Source organism: Oreochromis aureus, linkage group 10 (assembly GCF_013358895.1).
Source record: "Oreochromis aureus strain Israel breed Guangdong linkage group 10, ZZ_aureus, whole genome shotgun sequence".
In the NCBI taxonomy this organism is placed as follows: Eukaryota; Metazoa; Chordata; class Actinopteri; order Cichliformes; family Cichlidae; genus Oreochromis; species Oreochromis aureus.
The window spans coordinates 12,607,197-12,625,342 of record NC_052951.1 but is presented as its reverse complement, the minus strand read 5'-3'; the positions used below and the strand labels follow the sequence as shown (position 1 = coordinate 12,625,342).

The 18,146-nt window shown below is 39.0% G+C and overlaps 3 protein-coding genes across 4 annotated transcripts; 2 read left to right on the top strand and 1 right to left on the bottom strand.

The window, feature by feature from the left end:
- Positions 1-349: 349 nt before the first annotated feature.
- Positions 350-6,442, bottom strand: LOC116330264 (mannose-P-dolichol utilization defect 1 protein-like). Of its 2 annotated transcripts, none has more exons than XM_031752526.2 (7): positions 5,938-6,442; positions 5,649-5,714; positions 3,860-3,992; positions 3,542-3,627; positions 2,622-2,737; positions 2,392-2,502; positions 350-1,294 (listed from the first exon to the last, which is right to left on the bottom strand). In XM_031752526.2, the coding sequence occupies exons 1-7, from the start codon at positions 6,026-6,028 to the stop codon at positions 1,172-1,174; spliced, it is 726 nt and encodes a 241-aa protein (XP_031608386.1). In that variant the 5' UTR covers positions 6,029-6,442; the 3' UTR covers positions 350-1,171. The 2 variants fall into 2 exon arrangements, with proteins under 2 accessions (XP_031608386.1, XP_039474012.1); XM_039618078.1 differs by having other exon boundaries at positions 5,821-5,945.
- A 725-nt stretch (positions 6,443-7,167) lies between these two features.
- LOC116330265 (transmembrane 4 L6 family member 1-like) lies at positions 7,168-9,678 on the top strand. Its single transcript, XM_031752527.2, has 5 exons — positions 7,168-7,364; positions 7,836-7,901; positions 8,884-9,020; positions 9,097-9,283; positions 9,377-9,678. Exons 1-5 carry the CDS (start codon positions 7,188-7,190, stop codon positions 9,383-9,385), a joined length of 576 nt encoding a protein of 191 aa, XP_031608387.1. The 5' UTR covers positions 7,168-7,187; the 3' UTR covers positions 9,386-9,678.
- A 6,012-nt stretch (positions 9,679-15,690) lies between these two features.
- LOC116330249 (transmembrane 4 L6 family member 5-like) lies at positions 15,691-18,146 on the top strand. The gene is made up of 5 exons (XM_031752508.2): positions 15,691-15,970; positions 16,184-16,249; positions 17,109-17,248; positions 17,333-17,553; positions 17,666-18,146. Exons 1-4 carry the CDS (start codon positions 15,794-15,796, stop codon positions 17,523-17,525), a joined length of 576 nt encoding a protein of 191 aa, XP_031608368.1. The 5' UTR covers positions 15,691-15,793; the 3' UTR covers positions 17,526-17,553; positions 17,666-18,146.

Here is an 18,146-nt window from a genome sequence, read left to right as displayed (position 1 = left end):
ACTGTTGTCCACTACAAGACTGTTTTATAAATTCTTTCTCACAGCGATAATAGCTGAACAAGCAGGAAGAGGAGAGCTGGACACTTTTATCTGCGCTCTCTAACAAGAAGAGAGGCCGCGTCCTTCTGAATCTCACAACACACACACATACATCTGAACCACTCTTATCTTCACTCCCTACGCACTAACATTCCTCTGCCTATGAATAGACGTATTCACTGTTGTATTACTTTTGTATATAAATAAAGACAAGTGCAAGAACAGAGCGCGCATCACAGGGCCCCCACTCTGGTGTGAGCGTTCTGTGACCGCCCTTGTATACAAGTGAAAACCACAGCGTCTGTGTGTTTCTACCCTTGGACTCTTAGCTGAAGAAGTGTCTTTAGAATAAATCTCTTGACAGTATGACTTCATTTTCACAATGTCTGTGCTAACTTTTCACTAGGAAAAAAAACTAACTAGTAAATCTCTCTGAATACACTAGACCGTAAATATCCTGCAGATATGAACTTGAGCACTCTGACTGTGAGCTTACTGTGCCTCGGGTAAAAGGGTAAATATTCTTAGAGACACTCAAATTACAATACAAAATAATGAAAATATGATCAATATGTCATACCAACAGGAAGAGCAAAAGCTATCACAAAAGTAATGCTTTTCTATTTTGTAAAAAATAAAAGTAAAAAAAAAAAGTATGACTATATGAATATTCCTGTAATCTGAAAGTAGGGACTAATAGGTGATATTCCAGCAAAAGCTCCTGTATTTGTTCTCTGCAGCCCACTTTGAAAGGGTTTACGGTTTACTCAGCGAGTTTAATCTCGTAAACTTTAGTTTGATGTTGATGCAAATTTGAAATGGCTCAACAGACACAGAGCTGCCAGATTACTTAAAAATATTTTGTCATAGTTACAGACACAGTGAAAATTGTTTCTGTGAGAATAAAGTAATTTTATTTGAATCCCTGGTGGTCAACCAGGGATGGTCAAGTATTTTTATCCCCTTAGGACATAACCTAAAACAGACATAAGATTTCACACAAAACACGTGACAGTGGCATTTGGACATATTAAAAAGGAAAAATCTGTAAACATTTACTGCTACTTTGGCTCTGTACTTGACAGGCCAACCTCAGGCACAATATAATAACAGGCAGCATCATCACCGTGCTCTACGCTGTCTTCTTTGTGGTGCCGACAGCGCCGGCCTTGTAGCAGAGGATCTGAGCCAGGAGGACACAGCTGAGACAGGCTGACAGTATGTGTGACAAACTCACAGGAGAGTTTCCAGTTTCCTATAAAAAAAAAAAGTTTCAAGTTGTTCCAGTTAGTATAACCACAACTATGCGGTTGTACACACATGTCTGCTAGTAATTGTGTGGATGCTGTAAGCATCCACACTATTGTTTTCCTGTTTCTCTTTATTCTTTATTATTCTAGTTGCTTCCGTACGTTTTTCACCGTGGCACTAGTCCCACAGTTTTTATCCGATTTTCGCCATTCAAACTTTAAAAAATTCTGCTCTTTCTGCTAATGATGGCTATGACTTTTGGTGCTCATATCTTCTATACTGTTTGAGATATTGAATTTTATTTGCAATATTTTTGCCCATTGAAATGAATGGAACACATTATCAACGTGGTCACTTATTTCTGCTCGCCGGGCTGAGTTGTGTTTTAGCTCAGTGAGATGAGCATCCGTTCTCAGACTGGGAGGCCCGGGTTCAAATCCCGCTTATGGCAGCAGTTTTTTCAGATCACAGTTAAACTTTTTTAACTCTTTTCAGCACAAATCCCAGCTTTTTCCACTGTTTTCAGCAGCTGATTCACCTCTTTTCTGCAGAATTATCTGCTTCTTTACCTCTTTTCAGCAGAAATTCTGCTGATTCACCTCTTTTCTGCAGAATTTTCTTCTTCTTTACCTCATTTCAGCAGAAATTCTGCTGATTCACCTGTTTTCTGCAAATTTTTCAGCTTTTTCACTTCTGTGCACAAAGCTCAGCAGCTTCTGCTCATTTAGCAGACTTGTCATTTTCTCAATCTCTGTTTTGGTGAGAAATAGTTTGGCTCAGTGAGATGAGTAGCGGCATTGAGACCAGGAGGGCCAGGTTCAAATCCTGGTCATGGTGATATTTTTTTTTTTTCACCTCTTTTCAGTACATGTCTCAGCTTCTTTATCCCCTTTCAGTAGAATTTTTTGCTTTTCACCACTTTTCAGCAAAAATTTATGCTTCTACTCCTATTTTCAGCAGAATTTTCCGTTTCCTCAATGCCATACGATTTTTGCACTTTATCATGTTTTTCAGTTATTTTCAGCAGACAGCTTCAGCATTACAGCATCCACACAGCATTTTCACAGGAAATGCAACTTTTTCTAGTTCTTAACTGCATACCTGTAAAGAAACAAAGGCCACACCCAGAGACCCTGCAAATGAAAGCAACACTGACAGAGTGGATAGTTGACCCGTGTGGCCGTTGTGATAGTTTGTTGTAGCCTGGAGAACCTGTAAATAACAAATCCACTAAATATGTTCACCGTGCACTTAAAAAAGAAAAATTACAGTTCAATAATCACATTTATCATACAACAGCTCAGAAATGAGGCAAGTTGATAAGTTGCTACCTTGCTTGCAATGAAAGCTGCCAAACTGGAGGCCTGTATCACTGAGATGACTGCTGCTGCTGCATAGGAGCGCAGGAGGAGCATTACACCACTGAGAGCAAAGAGGAGCAGAACTCCTGCAACAGAAACATAAACCACAATTATATAAGATGTAGAATGGACTGAACTGAACTATTAACCTCACAAGATTAATAGCCAACAAAATTAATTAGTTAATTATTTTTACACAACTTTAAACAGCTCTTTGTCAGTGTGTTTTAGAGAAATGTGAGTACGCTTCCAACGAAGAATATAGCAACACCACAAGGTGGTGCTATTTGAAAGCACAGCCACCCTATCTTTGAGGGACTTTGTTCAAACCTACAATCACTACATCACTGTGTTGTTTTTTCCATGTTCAGATATAACAGCTCCAAATATAACACTTGGACAATCTGGCTGATTCTGCATGACCACAAAAAACACACAGAGGTTCTTTACTGCATTCAGACCCTGCATGACTGCAGCTGATTCCTTAAAGTGTCACTCAAAGTTCATTTCTGTGAAGAAGCAGCAAAGTGCGGGAGATTTACACTAGTTTCACATTCAAGTCATAAATATCATGCCTTATCCCGCTGCTGTAAATACTCCTCCTTAGCCCAACACTGATTAACTCCTGGAATCAATCCAGATCTGGGATTGTTTTAATTATTTTTTTACCCCTGAGAAATGGGGCCAAAAAAAGCAACAGTGTGTTAAATCTCCAAAACTCAGTATCAAATTGAAAAAGTAAAAACTGGGGGACGCTGTCTTGAAAATATCACAAACCACTTAATTATTTGTATTAGTGTGGAGGGACCTGCCTGCCTCGGTGAAAGTATGTCATGTTGGACTGCACTTTGTACTCTGCCTTTGCAAAATCTGCAGATGCGTGTGCTCACCTCGGACCGTATCACCGCGATAGTGGAGGATGAGGAAGACGATCGCCACTGTCTGGGCCAGCGTGAAGAGCCTATCAGCCCAGGCACTGTTGAACAGTTCAAGTGAAATACATTTAAGGTAGCTCAGGAAAAAAAAAAGGTAAAAATAAAGTCACCCACTGTGTTTTAAGTTGAGAGGATTTGGGGTGTGCCTACACAGGGTTTGAGCAAGTGAGTCATGTATGATGAACAGACTGAGAATTTGAACTTGAGTGGTGTAAAGCATGACATGAATGGGGAATACTACGAACAGTGTGATCTGTGGATCAGCTTACTTACAAGAGAGGGAAGTTGTTGGCCATAGCGTATACAACAGGACATGAGAAAGCATAAAGCTGCAAGAAGAAGGCGCTAAAACTCAGACCCTCTGCACTTCCTCCCCATAATATCTTTATCAGCTGAGGCAGTTGTGCTGCATGGAAACAACAGGGAATCAGGTGAGATTTGGTCATTAGAGGACAAATTAATGGTCCATATCTGGACCAACATGAAAAATACATAAAGCACTCTTTGCAAGTCAAACATCTGAGTCAGTCAGGGTCATTCTAAAATTGGGCCAAAATGCAGACGCAGAGAGGTAAACTGAGTTAAACAAAAAATGAGCCACTTATCGACTGTTTGCAGGTCGTCATGTAAGCAAAACACGAAGTCAAAATGGGGAAACTCAAAACGAAACACTACTGAATCATAAAGCTTGAACAAACACACTAGGGGGAAGTGAACAGAAACTCTGATAAAGGACAATCACCTCTAGGAGACACGTGGGGGGACACAACTGATCCAGATCACACAGGAGGAGACAAGGAAGGCAAAACTAAAAACAAAACATAAGGAACAACTAACTCGGTGAGATAACTAATCGAGGGGAAGAGGACGGATCAATGAGGGAGAAATTAAACTCTAGACTAAATGTGCTGAAAACACACAAACCAAACATAAACATTAAACAAACTAGGAATCAAAGAGAATATTAAAACCTGAAAGTCTAAAATCTTAAAAATCCCCAGGACCACACAAGTGGAATGCACTGACCTGTGAAAGTCAAGGATAAATGTAGTTCTATAAATAAAGAAAGGAAACTGAAAATATTTTGTCTTTTTTTGGTAATATGAGTAACAGGGTTGTATTGGTTAAAAAGACACACTCAGTGTGGTCACAAAAGACTAGAAAAATACTGGCACTGAACTTTGGTGTACCCATGGTGTTTGTACGTGGGCTTGATCGTGTCTATTTATACTCTTCATTTCCCAGACTCAAGAGGTTACAGTAAGAAGGTTGCACATGCGTTCTGGGACACAATTACTCTTCTTTAAAATATGTTGATGTTAACTAAAATGGACCTATGTCAACAAAATCAAAACTAAAAACAAACAAGCAAAGAAAAAAGTAGATTTACTCAACTTATTTTGGCTTATATTAAACATGCGAATTAGTTTTAAAAAGTTGGGAGAGTAGATAAAGATGTCATTTTGGTATTCAAAAGGCATATGCATTTTAAAAAGTATACTGGAACTATTTGTTCAGCTAGATTTACATTTTGCATCAGGGCAGTGTTTTATGTGTAAGAATTTTGTGCATGGATTATTTCTAAATTGATGGGTGGGACTGAAAATGTCCTGCAATTCTGATTGGCTCATCTGTGCTGGGAGCTGCCTGTGACAAATTTAGAATTTTTGGAACTGCCCCCCTAAAAAAAGCCACATGGTTCATAATAACCACATAAATACGCAAATATTTATGTGCATTGTGCTGTGACATGAATCCGTTTCCCGCCGACATTTGTATCTGCATTCTGCATGAAGACGACATGCTAATGCGGTGGCTTAACCGCTTGGCCAGATGTTATCTGCACCAGTATTGAGGGAGTCTTACAAAATGTTATGATGATTTGATTATTATCCATCATGATTATCGTGTAAAGGGAGGTTAGAGGAAGGAAAAATGTGATTATGTTAGTATGTCTTTTCTTGTTTTGTTTCTTAAATGTGAAACTGCCCTGTTATTGAACCTCGTTGGTCACCGATACAGTGATCTGCTTTGAAACACATGATTAAATCAGGCTTCTTACCCAGGAATGTGTCCAGTATGATCCAGAATCCGGCAATTTTGTTTAGTACGAACTTTAGGCATGGCACTGTAACACAAAAGAAAACTCTCAGACAATGAAGATGCACCTCAATGTCAGACCTCCAAATAAGTTTGCACTGTAGGTGGCAAAAAGCAAAAAAAACCATCTTTACTTTTAGTCGTCCCCACGCACCCTCCGCCCCGCCCCCGCTATCACTCATATAGAGCATCTGGAAAAATGAAGTTTCCATTTCACCCGGTCGGTTCAAAGTGTCAGCCAGAAGCCTCACCGTGAAAGTGAAAGTTCAGGAAGAGCTCGTAGTAGCATTTTTCTGGCATTAAATAAGTTACAAGAAACTCTTTGATGGTTGACGTGGCCATGGTGGCTCAGCCGTAGCCCGGAATGATCATCAGCAACAGGGGGAGTGGTCCAAAGGTTTCCCAGTGTTTACAGTGGAGTCCAAAGAGGATAAAGAGCCAGACGTTTGACCTCTGAGATAAAACCACAGTTTCCAAGAGAAAAAAAAAAGTAATCCAGCTTTTGTATTGTTTGTTGTAATGGTAAAAAGGTTACATAATTGTGGGATGTTTCTGGAGAACTGCACAGTTATGTTCAACTGAATTTAGTTGTGTGCAAAGTACTTAACTGACATCTACTTCTCATCCTCTGCTAAAAGCTCTGAAACAAATTTCACATTTTTCATTTCATAGCTGAGCTACAACAGCGTCTTCGTAGGAGAGGGCATTATCTGCGGGTGTACTGGAGGGTTGACCAAAACATGTGACGTCACAAATCCTGCTTGTAGCCTCCCACACATCTGGAATTCCGATTAAGAGAAAGCCCAGCAAAACTCTCCAAGTATGATAGAAAAAAAAACAGACTACAAAGCTGGTTTTCATCCCAGGGTGTTCTCGCTTAAGAGTAGCCCATTTTTTTGTCGGGGGAGGAAATCAGATAGAGAACAGGCCTAAGTGAAGTCTGGTTCTGAGACTTCCGAGTAGTAGTTTTTATTTTTGCTCTTTGTTGAGTCTTTGTAGCAATTTTTGGTATCAAAAGTAGGAAGTCTCCCACTGGTGAAAATTTGATAACTAAATCAACAAAATGTGAGTTTAACAGATCACTGAAACAGATAAAGACTGTAGGTTTTATATAAATGATCACACATTTCCAGAGGTTTTATGCCCAAGTTTAATTAGGCCTTTTGTTTTCCCCAGAGCGGATACTTTGAGCAACCCTACCATTGAACCATCATCATTATGACACAGCCACCATTAAGAAACCTGCGATTTTCACAGGGGATGGATGTTTGATAAATAAGTTCAGTTTTGGCTCAAAACCACTCTACTAGCTCCCTATTTTTAATAAAACTAAGCCACCAATGCAAATACACTTCAAACTTTTTTTTTTTCAGGTTCATGTAGGACGTCTTTCCTCTCAAAAAAAGAAGACCAAAAAAAAACCAAAACAGGAAGGATGTGCACTAAAATGTGATGAACAGAAAGTCTTTAATCACAGTTGGTTAGTTTTCTCTGTGACAACATGTGTACTGGAAAATGCTCGCGTATCATTGCCTATACTCTGTACCCGATGGTGCTTCTGTCCATCATCTGCAACATCATGCTGTTCTTCCCTGACCTCCGCACCAAGTATGTGAAAGAACAGCACATCACTGGAGAGGTCATGTACATGGGGGGACTCATTGGAGGAGGTTTATTGGTGAGTTTTCACTTCTTTTATGTGCTGGATTGTAAGGGTGGGAGCCAAGTCTTCATCATCATTATCATCATTATTATTATTATTATTATTATTATTATTATTATTATTATTATTATTATTATTATTATTATCATTATTATTATTATTATATCTAATAGATGGTCTGATAGATGGTGTAAACTCTAAAATATCCTGTAAAACCTAAATTTGAACAGAATATAAATGTTAACTGGTTTTACAGACTAGTTTACTCCGAGTACATATTTTGTTTGTTGGTTAAAAGAGAAAAAAACAACAACAACCAACAACCTGGAATTTGTTTAATCTAGAAGCTCTTCAAATCTTACTGAAAATTTGGTGCTATTTAAAGGCTTAGAGTGGCTGAACTTAACTAACCTTTTAAGTGCTGTTGAACTGGTTTCTTGTTGATGATGCATGCAGAGTAGTTTAACTTATGGTGTACCACCACAGGTTCTCATGTCAGCACTTTCCATTCACTTGACTGGAGAGCATGGGTGCTGCGCAAATCGCTTAGGGGTGAGTAACTTTGAACACATTTCTGGTGACAGGTACATCTCAGTAACTGGTAAAGGAATTGTAGTTAAATGACTACTTGCAAGTTCAGGAAGAACTGCCAAAGTCTCTATATAAAGGATAAAAAGTGTCCTGTATTCACAAAACCTTAAAGGTGTTTAAGCAAAAACTGCAACAAACAAAACAACAACAGGGGACAGTTTGCAAGTATACATGGGGGCGCTATCAACATCATCGTGTTCGAAGAAAAATGATTGTACTACTTGGAACACTTGGATACTTGGAACTCAAAAGGCACCGGCCTGGAGGTGAAGCACGGCGGCGGTAGCATCATGTGGTGCGACTGCTTTGCTACAAGACATACTGGTAGGATGGCAGTATGAGGAAGGACATTAAAGCAGATATATTCAGTTCACACGTAAGTGTTTACGGGTGGGCGACCAAGCTGAGAGACACTTCCAAAAAGAAGAAATATGTATGGTGTTGTATCACTATTACACAGTATGTGTTCATGTGAGATAAGATAGCAAATTACCACAAATACTAACTCAACTCATTTCTTCTTTTTTTTAGCTTACAAAAGCCTTCTGATGTTTACACAATATGCCAAATTAAACAATAAACTCAACGAAGGATTTGCATAGAGATTAGAACAATGCAATGACAGATAAGCAAAACAAAACACCATTATGACATGCACATGCATACACAACTGTGAATCTTGAATAGAAACTATTATCTTGTTTTAATAATAGAGGTATGTTGGGACATCAGTCTGTAGTTTGTGATAGGATGGGAGCTAGAAAGGACATTGGACAGCTATTTGGCTTTTCTTTCTTAAACTCATTAATAATAGTTTCACACAAATCTTAGAAGAACAAAGGTGAAATATTAAAAGCTGCTCAGAATTCACTGTTAATACCAAATATCTTAATCTGCAATAGAAATGTTTTTATGACCTGTCATTGTCGTTTAACTCTGGCAGATGTTCCTGTCTATTCTGTTTGCTGCTCTGGGTGCAGCGGGTGCCGTGTACAGCTTCATTGCAGCATTTCTTGGCTTAACAAATGGCCCCCTATGCAAACCTGAAACCGGTGATTGGCAGAGACTTTTCCAAAGCAGGTGACAAGCAGAAGCAGTTTTCCAAAGACACTTGTTAAAGGTTCTGGTTGCTCATAAGCCTCTTTTCTTCACACAGCAATATGACCTACCTGACTGACTATAAGTCATGGGCGAAGTGCAGAGAGCCAAAGAATGTGGTCCTGTTCAATACTGCGCTGTTTATGACTCTGCTCATAGCCAGCTGCCTGCAGGGGTTGCTCTGTGCCATGCAGATAATCAATGGCCTCGCTGGCACTCTGTTTGGAACCTGTGAGAAAAAAGAGGTGAGGTACAAAGACCACACATTGATGTTTCACATAAGTTATACTCACCAGCAGCTCCCTCATTTTATTGATGTTTGTTCTTTCAAATTACAGCATGCATAAGTTTCTGATCAGGAGGCTTTCAACTGTTTGCATTTACACCACATCTGAAGAGAAGTCTAAAAGAAGTGTTCCTGCCTTCAGTACATCTGTAGTGTATGCTTGCTCTAAAAGTATTGTTCCCTCTGATGAGATATTTTCATAATTTGGGGTATTTTAAGATGCTTCAGGCTGCTGTTACATATACACATTAGTGTGTGCTGTGAAATGAGTACAGTGTTGCAAATAATTCAAGCTAATCATAGAGTCAGATAGAAATAAACTGCTTGAAAATAAATGCTTCTGATCCAGAGCTACACATTTGTCTTGTGTTTTGTCATTACAGTTACTAAAAACGTACTAATACAACTGCAGTGATATTTGAGAGTGCACCTCTTTGTTTCACTCCACACAAACTTTATTCTGTCTATCTATCGTGTATAAATGCGACTTCATATTCCAGATGCACTAACAAACTTCACAGTTCTTCTAAAAAGAATAATCAATCAAAATACAATCCACAGCACTCAAAACATTGCTGTGTGTGAGGAAGGTGAGGAAGGGAACTTCAGATCTCATGATAACCTTTATTACTTCAGCTAAGTAATCTTGCCTCACCCTAAGTGTTGCCCAGACACCAAACATGTTTTCTTCAGCATAGGTTTCTCTCTCTCTCGTTGTCAGTACAGTGCCTAGATAATATACTAATGTACTGATATATACTAATATGTATGCCTTTGATATGCTTGATGCCCAATGTAACTGCAGAGACATTTAAGCCTAGAAATTACTAAAGTATATATATATTTTATCACTGTTTTCCTGTGGTTGTCATATTGATGTCTCTTTCCCTTGGTGTGTTGCTATAGCAACGGCAAAACAAAGCTGTGTGTTGAGCATGCAATAACAATGTTGATGTATGAGATTATTATCTTACACTGGTCTCTCACACTAAGAAGCGGTGGCTGTTATACATCCCAACAACAAAAGAAACTCACTCGTTTTTAATATGTGTATGTTACAAGAAAAGATAGTTCACACATAGACTTTGGGGGCTCTTATATAAATAAAAAAGCACAATAAAGAACATAAAAAAAAACCTGTCTGAATGCAGGTTTTATTAGGTTTCTATTAGCAATCAAAGCTGGATCCATTGCTGAGGAAGGAGAATCTACAGAGCCTGGCATACACAGAGATAAAGCACAGACATTATATGGTTTTGACATGTTTAACAAGTCGTAAAGTTGGGGGGTTTTCTGTGGTCTGGAGTAGCAATCAGACAATTCTATTCTGACACTTGCTGCACTTTAGCATATGACCCATCAAATTTTGTTTGAAATGACGACCCTGCAAATTTCAACAGAGCCAGAATTTGGTCTCCTGGTCACCCTTGCACCCACTTGAGACTTCTCAGAGTTCTGGTCACACAAATGTTTCATCCTGACCTGAGGCTTTTTTAGGTTCTGTTTTATCAACTGACCTGCCATATAGAATCTGCCGCAAACCATTAACACAGTCTATCAATTTCACAGGTGATTCATCTGATAACCGCTTGTCCCACAGCTAAAGGTCCTCATACCTTTTGTTTAAAGACCATAAAAGTCATTAGGGCTTAACCCTGTATTCTCTGACAGACTTCTACACCCATCTGAGTCATTCAGAATAGCAGACTTAATGGGTAACCAATTTTCAACCAAGACCCGATTTCCAGCAAAATCATTTCCCCAAATCACCTCTATGCTATGGATAGGCAAAGCAGACTGAACCCCAGTGAACCCCAACATGGATATCATCCACAAGGTCACACAACAGCCTGGCTTTATTCAGTGGTGGGGTTTTTTCTGTTAATAATAAAGACAATAAAAAACTTACAATGGACAGAAGAATAAAAGAAAAAACACCACTCATAGCAGAGAAACACAGACAACTGGTCTAGTCATATTCAACACTCTGAGAATATTAAGACATCTCTAAAAACCATTACTAAGCAAATATAGTTCAAAGAATAGGATCTCATCGCAAATGACCAAAGAGACAACTAGCCAAATTTGTCTATGCAAGTGGAAGACGCAGAGCACTAAGTGAAACCTTACAAAGTAATACAAACAAGCGTTTACGTAACTTACTTCAAAATCTTTCAAGGTCAAGATTACTTTGCAGATGAGCCCCATTTGCCCTGTGTCTATCTTTTTCATGTAACTGGTGGTTGGAGCAGTCCCAAATTTAGAGGCAGAACACCTGAGCAGTTCAGACTCAGATACACTATAAAAAGCCCTGCCAGAATATCTCTTTTTCTGCTCCTCTCTTCAATTCAATTCAATTCAGTTCAATTCAGTTCAATTTTATTTATATAGCGCCAAATCACAACAACAGTCGCCTCAAGGCGCTTTATATTGCACAGTAGATCGTACAATAATACATACAGCAAAAAACCCAACAATATGAACCCCTATGAGCAAGCACTTTGGAGACAGTGGGAAGGAAAAACTCCCTTTTAACAGGAAGAAACCTCCAGCAGAACCAGGCTCAGGGAGGGGCGGGGCCATCTGCTGCGACCAGTTGGGGTGAGAGAAGGAAGACAGGATGAAAGACATGCTGTGGAAGAGAGACAGAGATTAATAACAGATATGATTCGATGCAGAGAGGTCTATTAACACATAGTGAGTGAGAAACGTGACTGGAAAGGAAAAACTCAATGCATCATGGGAATCCCCGGCAGCCTACATCTATTGCAGCATAACTAAGGGAGGATTCAGGGTCACCTGGTCCAGCCCTAACTATATGCTTTAGCAAAAAGGAAAGTTTTAAGCCTAATCTTAAAAGTAGAGATAGTGTCTGTCTCCCGAATCCAAACTGGAAGCTGATTCCACAGAAGAGGGGCCTGAAAACTGAAGGCTCTCCCTCCCATTCTACTTTTAAATACTCTAGGAACAACAAGTAAGCCTGCAGTGTGAGAGCAAAGTGCTCTAATAGGGTGATATGGTACTACAAGGTCATTAAGATAAGATGGGGCCTGATTATTTAAGACCTTGTATGTGAGGAGCAGGATTTTGAATTCAATTCTGGATTTAACAGGAAGCCAATGAAGGGAAGCCAATACAGGAGAAATATGCTCTCTCTTTCTAGTCCCTGTCAGTACCCTTGCTGCAGCATTTTGGATTAACTGAAGGCTTTTCAGGGAGGTTTTAGGACATCCTGATAATAATGAATTACAGTAGTCCAGGCTGGAAGTAATAAATGCATGAACTTGTTTTTCAGCATCTGAGACAGGATATTTCTAATTTTAGAGATGTTGCGCAAATGGAAGAAAGCAGTCTTACATATTTGTTTAATATGTGCGTTGAAGGACATGTCCTGGTCAAAAATGACTCCAAGGTTCCTCACAGCATTACTGGAGGCCAAGGTAATGCCATCCAGAGTAAGAATCTGGTTAGATACCATATTTCTAAGATTTTCAGGGCCGAGTACAAAAACCTCAGTTTTATCTGAACTAAGAAGCAGAAAGTTAGCGGCCATCCAGGTCTTTATGTCTTAAAGATATTCCTGCAGTTTAACTAATTGGTGTGTGTTATCTGGCTTCATGGACAGATAGAGTTGGGTGTCATCAGCATAGCAGTGAAAATGTATGCTATGTCTTCTAATGATACTGCCTAAGGGAAGCATGTATAATGTGAACAGAATTGGTCCTAGCACTGAACCCTGTGGAACACCATAATTGACCTTAGTGTGTGGAGAGGACTCTCCATTTACATGCACAAATTGGAGTCTATTAGATAGATATGATACAAACCACTGCAGCACAGTACCTGTAATACCTACAGCGTGCTCTAATCGCGCTAATAGAATAGTATGGTCAACAGTATCGAACGCTGCACTGAGGTCTAGCAGGACAAGCACAGAGATGAGTCCACTGTCAGAGGCCATAAGAAGATCATTTGTAACCTTCACTAAAGCTGTTTCTGTGCTGTGATGAGCTCTGAAACCTGACTGAAACTCTTCAGATAAGCCATTCCTCTGCAGATGATCTGTTAGCTGTTTGACAACTACTCTTTCAAGGATGTTTGATATGAAAGGAAGGTTGGAGATTGGCCTATAATTAGCTAAGACTGCTGGGTCTAGAGATGGCTTTTTGAGTAAAGGCTTAACTACAGCCACCTTGAAGGTCTGTGGTACATAGCCGATTATTAGAGATAGGTTGATCATATTTAAGATTGAAGCATTAATTAATGGCAGGACTTCTTTGAGCAGTTTTGTAGGAATGGGGTCTAAAAGACACGTTGATGGTTTGGAGGAAGTAATTATTGAAGTTAACTCAGAAAGATCAATTGGAGAAAAAGAGTCTAAATGAATATCAATGGTACTGAGAGTAGCTGTAGATAATATTACATCTGTGGGATGATTATTGGTAATTTTTTCTCAAATGATTAAAATTTTATATGTGAGGAAGTTCATGAAGTCATTACTAGTTAGCGTTAAAGGGATTGTTGGCTCAGTAGAGCTGACTTTTTGTCAGCCTGGCTACAGTGCTGAAGAGAAACCTGGGGTTGTTCTTATTTTCTTCAATCAGTGATGAATAGTAAGATGTCCTGGCTTTGCGGAGGGCTTTCTTATAAAGCAACAAACTATTTCTCCAGGCTAAATGATCATCTTCGAAATTTGTGACACGCCATTTCCTCTCCAGCTTACGCGTTATCTGCTTTAGGCTACGTGTTTGAGAATTATACCACGGAGTCAGGGACTTTGGATTTGAGGCCTTAGTTTTCACCGGAGCTACAGTATCCAGAGTCGTACGTAGTGAGGAGGTAAAATTATTAACAAGATGATCGACCTCTGTTGGAGTAGCGTTCAGATAGCTGCTCTGCTCTATGTTGGTACAGGCCATTGAAGATGATAACAGTGGGTGGATTATATTCTTAAACTTAGTTACAGCACTTTCAGAAAGACATCTACTGTGATAAAGTCTACTCTCCACTGCTGTGTAATCAATTATTGTAAATGTAAATGTTATCAGGAAATGAACAGACAGCAGAGGGTTTTCAGGAAACACTGTTAAATGTTCAGTTTCTATGCCATATGTTAAAACAAGATCTAGGGTGTGATTAAAGTGGTGGGTGGGTTCTTTTACATTTTGAGAGAAGCCAATTGAGTCTAATAACAGATTAAATGCCATGTTGAGGCTGTCATTTTTAGCATCTACATGGATGTTAAAATCACCCACAATAATTATTTTATCTGAGCTGAGCACTAAATCAGATAAAAAGTCTGAGAAATCAGAGAGAAACTCTGTGTAAGGCCCAGGTGGACGATAGATGATAAGAAGTAAGACTGGTTTCTGAGTTTTACAGCTGGGGTGGACGAGGCTAAGCATCAGGCTTTCAAATGAATTAAAAGTCTGTCTTGGTCTTTCGTTGATTAATAGGCTGTTGTGAAACATTGCTGCCACACCGCCCCCTCGGCCTGTGCTTCGAGGTTTCTGGTAGTTAGAATGACTCAGGGGTGTTGATTCATTTAAACTAACATAATCATCCTGCTGCAACCAGGTTTCTGTAAGGCAGAGTAAATCGATTTGTTGATCAATTATTAAGTCATGTACTAACAGAGACTTGGAGGAGAGAGACCTAATATTTAATAATCCACATTTCACTGTTTTACTCTTTGGTTCAGATGTGGATACTGTATTGTTCTTTCTTTGTGATTTTTTATGTTTAAGTTGTTTGTTGCTGGTTTTTAGTTTGTTTATTGTCTGTTTGGGAGCTGACACAGTCTCAATGGAGATCCTTCTTCGTGGATGCTCATTGACTGACAATTTATTTATTTTTTTGGCACATTCTCACTCATACACCCTCTATTCATCCAGACATACACTGATATGCTGACAACCATTCACACTATTCTTTTGTATCAGTATTTTATTTTAAGCCATTTTTGGGTATCGTTAGTCTAAGTCTATGTGTGGGCTCCATATTTCTTGTCACATACTTTGAGCTGGGTTCTGACATATAAACATGTGTCTCACACTAATCTAGTTGTGCATTCAAGCAATGTACAAGAAACTTGCTTGTATTTAATTCCAATAAGCATTTTGGGGCTCTGATCATGCAGCTTATTTCTTAGCAGTGACATGCTCGGAGCCAACATGTGTCAATAAGGGGACCAGAGTCTAGTTATAAAGTTGACCAAACAACGTCGTTATCTAATCATGCCAGCGAGTGAACAACACAAGGCTTGTGTCTCTATAATTCCACAGTGTGAGTCACACATGCTTCCGCAGCCTATCCCATATCTTTCTTGTCACTGGTTTTCACCACGCCTGCCCTCCCTCCCACTGGTGGGAGGGAGGGCAGGCCTCTTAAGTGGAGCCTCTTTCGACAAACAAGAATCATCTGAGCTCAAACTTTGCTACCAAGTTAGTAACTTTCTCCATCTGCAGACATGTGCACTGGAAAATGTTCCCGCTTTGTTGCTGTTACTCTGTACCCACTAGTAGTCATATCTATCATCTGTAACATCGTGCTGTTCTTCCCTGATGGGGACGTCACCTATGCCAAAGATGGACATATTACCGCGGAGGTGAAATACATGGGGGGACTCATTGGAGGGGGTGTAATGGTGAGTGGTCTTTTTTAATTTTTCACTCTGTCACAGAAACTAAACAGTTCTATTCTGTATATTTACAAGGTTCAAAAGTCAGAATGCACTTGGCGCACAATGCTTCTCAAAACATGAACGAAGGCTCATGTTTGCATGTTTACAGTCTTTTAAAATATTCCACTGATGTCAGACTGAATATTATGTCATATCACCTCCTTTGTCCTTCTACAGGTGTTGCTACCAGCATTGTACATTCATTTAACTGGTAAACAGGGCTGCTGTGGAAATCGCTGTGGGGTGAGTCAGACATGAGTACAGTAAGATGTTTCAAGTGGTCGATTAGGGAGGCTTGATTAAGCTTAATGATTAATGCATCATATGCAATCTTCACTGAAAGAATTTGAACTCTGCAAATTGTCAGAAAATAGTCAAACATAACATCAGTAGGATCAGTGGAAATACAAATTGCTATTGACCTGAAATGTTAAAGTATATTCCACAAGCTCACTCAAATGTGTGTCATAGAAACTGGCCAAAAGTAACGATTAATTTATAAAAATTCCTTATATAGTTCAATCTTTATTTTCTCGACTTTTGTACTGAGGCTAAATTCAAGTGAAGCCAAAAAGAAGAAATTTGCTGCAATTTGTAAGCCACAACAGGACGTCTTTGTAGGTTCCTAATTTACTTAGATGTCATCCTAATTTAATTAGACATCGTGCTGTTTGCAAGAGTCTCCTTTCTTGATCTCGAGAGAATGTTTAAAGGTTGAAGACACAGGGAAAGGCTCACTGAAATGTTTTTGGACTGGTACAGAGTGGTACAGAAATGCATTTTAATAAAAACCAAAACTTGAAATGTACAGCAGTCCAGGGAAGGCCTTTTTGTTGATAGAGTTAAGTTGTGATTGCATTGTAGAAATTAAGCCTGCGACAGAAATAGAAAAGGTGACTTAACACAGTACCAGCAAACCTGTTTTTGATATGTTTGGTTTAGCCTGTACTTAATCTTAAGGTAATCTGTAGTCTATGGATAAACTAAACAGAGTGCTTGTCCCTCCCTAAGTGTGTTTCATTTATCAACAGCATGGGGGGGAGTTGTGTCTTTAAACTGTATCATGATTGCATTTGACCTTTATTATTTACTATCTCTGCAGATGTTCTTATCAATTGCATTTGCTGCAGTGGGTGTTGCTGGTGCCCTGTACAGTTTAATCGTTGCAGCACTTGGTCTGCAGAATGGGCCTCTCTGCAAAACCGTACTGGTCTGGACAACGCCTTTTAAAGAACTCACAGGGTAAAGCACAGGAGTGACTTCCTCGTGACACATTTGATATGTTTCTCAACTGTTAGTCATTTATAAATCTCCTGTCTTGCACAGTGACAACAACTACCTGCAGAACGATAAATTATGGAGCTTGTGCACAGAGCCTAAGAACATTGTGCAGTTTAACCTTGGACTGTTCGGCACTCTGCTGGCCACAAGCTGCCTGCAGGTGATCCTCTGTGCCATACAGATGATCAACGGTCTCTTCGGCTGTCTGTGTGGAACCTGCAGCAAAGAAGTGCTTTGAAACCGAGTTCTCCTTAAAAGAATAATAGGTAAAAAATAATTACACCTGAAATGATTTGCATCTCAGATTTATATAGAGAGAATACAGACTTAACTTCTCTTATCTGTATACTTATTATTTATTTATTCCTTAATCTACAGACCGTTCCTGACAGTTGATGGTCGCCCCCTGCTGGATGAATGAGGATAAACTTCTTGTCTGTATCTGCATAAAATATTCTCTTTGATTTTATACTGTTTAAAAAAAAGAATTTTTTTTGTATTTCATGCTTCACATATTACAGAAAATGTAAATTTCTCGTTGTGCAATCTTTTTTTTTTAGTAATAATAAATCCACAACATTAGAAATGAGTTACACTAATTAGATGGCCAGTTTTAAATAATCTGGTTTGACACGTTGCAGCTAAAGTTTTACTATTGCATTTTGTTGTATTTTGTAAAAAAAAATTCTAAAAAGTATATCTTTTGAATAATTGTGTTTTACACTCAATGACTATTACTAATATCACATTAGTAGTGTACTATATTACTAATTAATGTAATAACCTTCAGAGCAAAATAAAATACATGACAAATGTCTTTTTTATTATTATAATAAATACCAGCCTTGATATACAAATA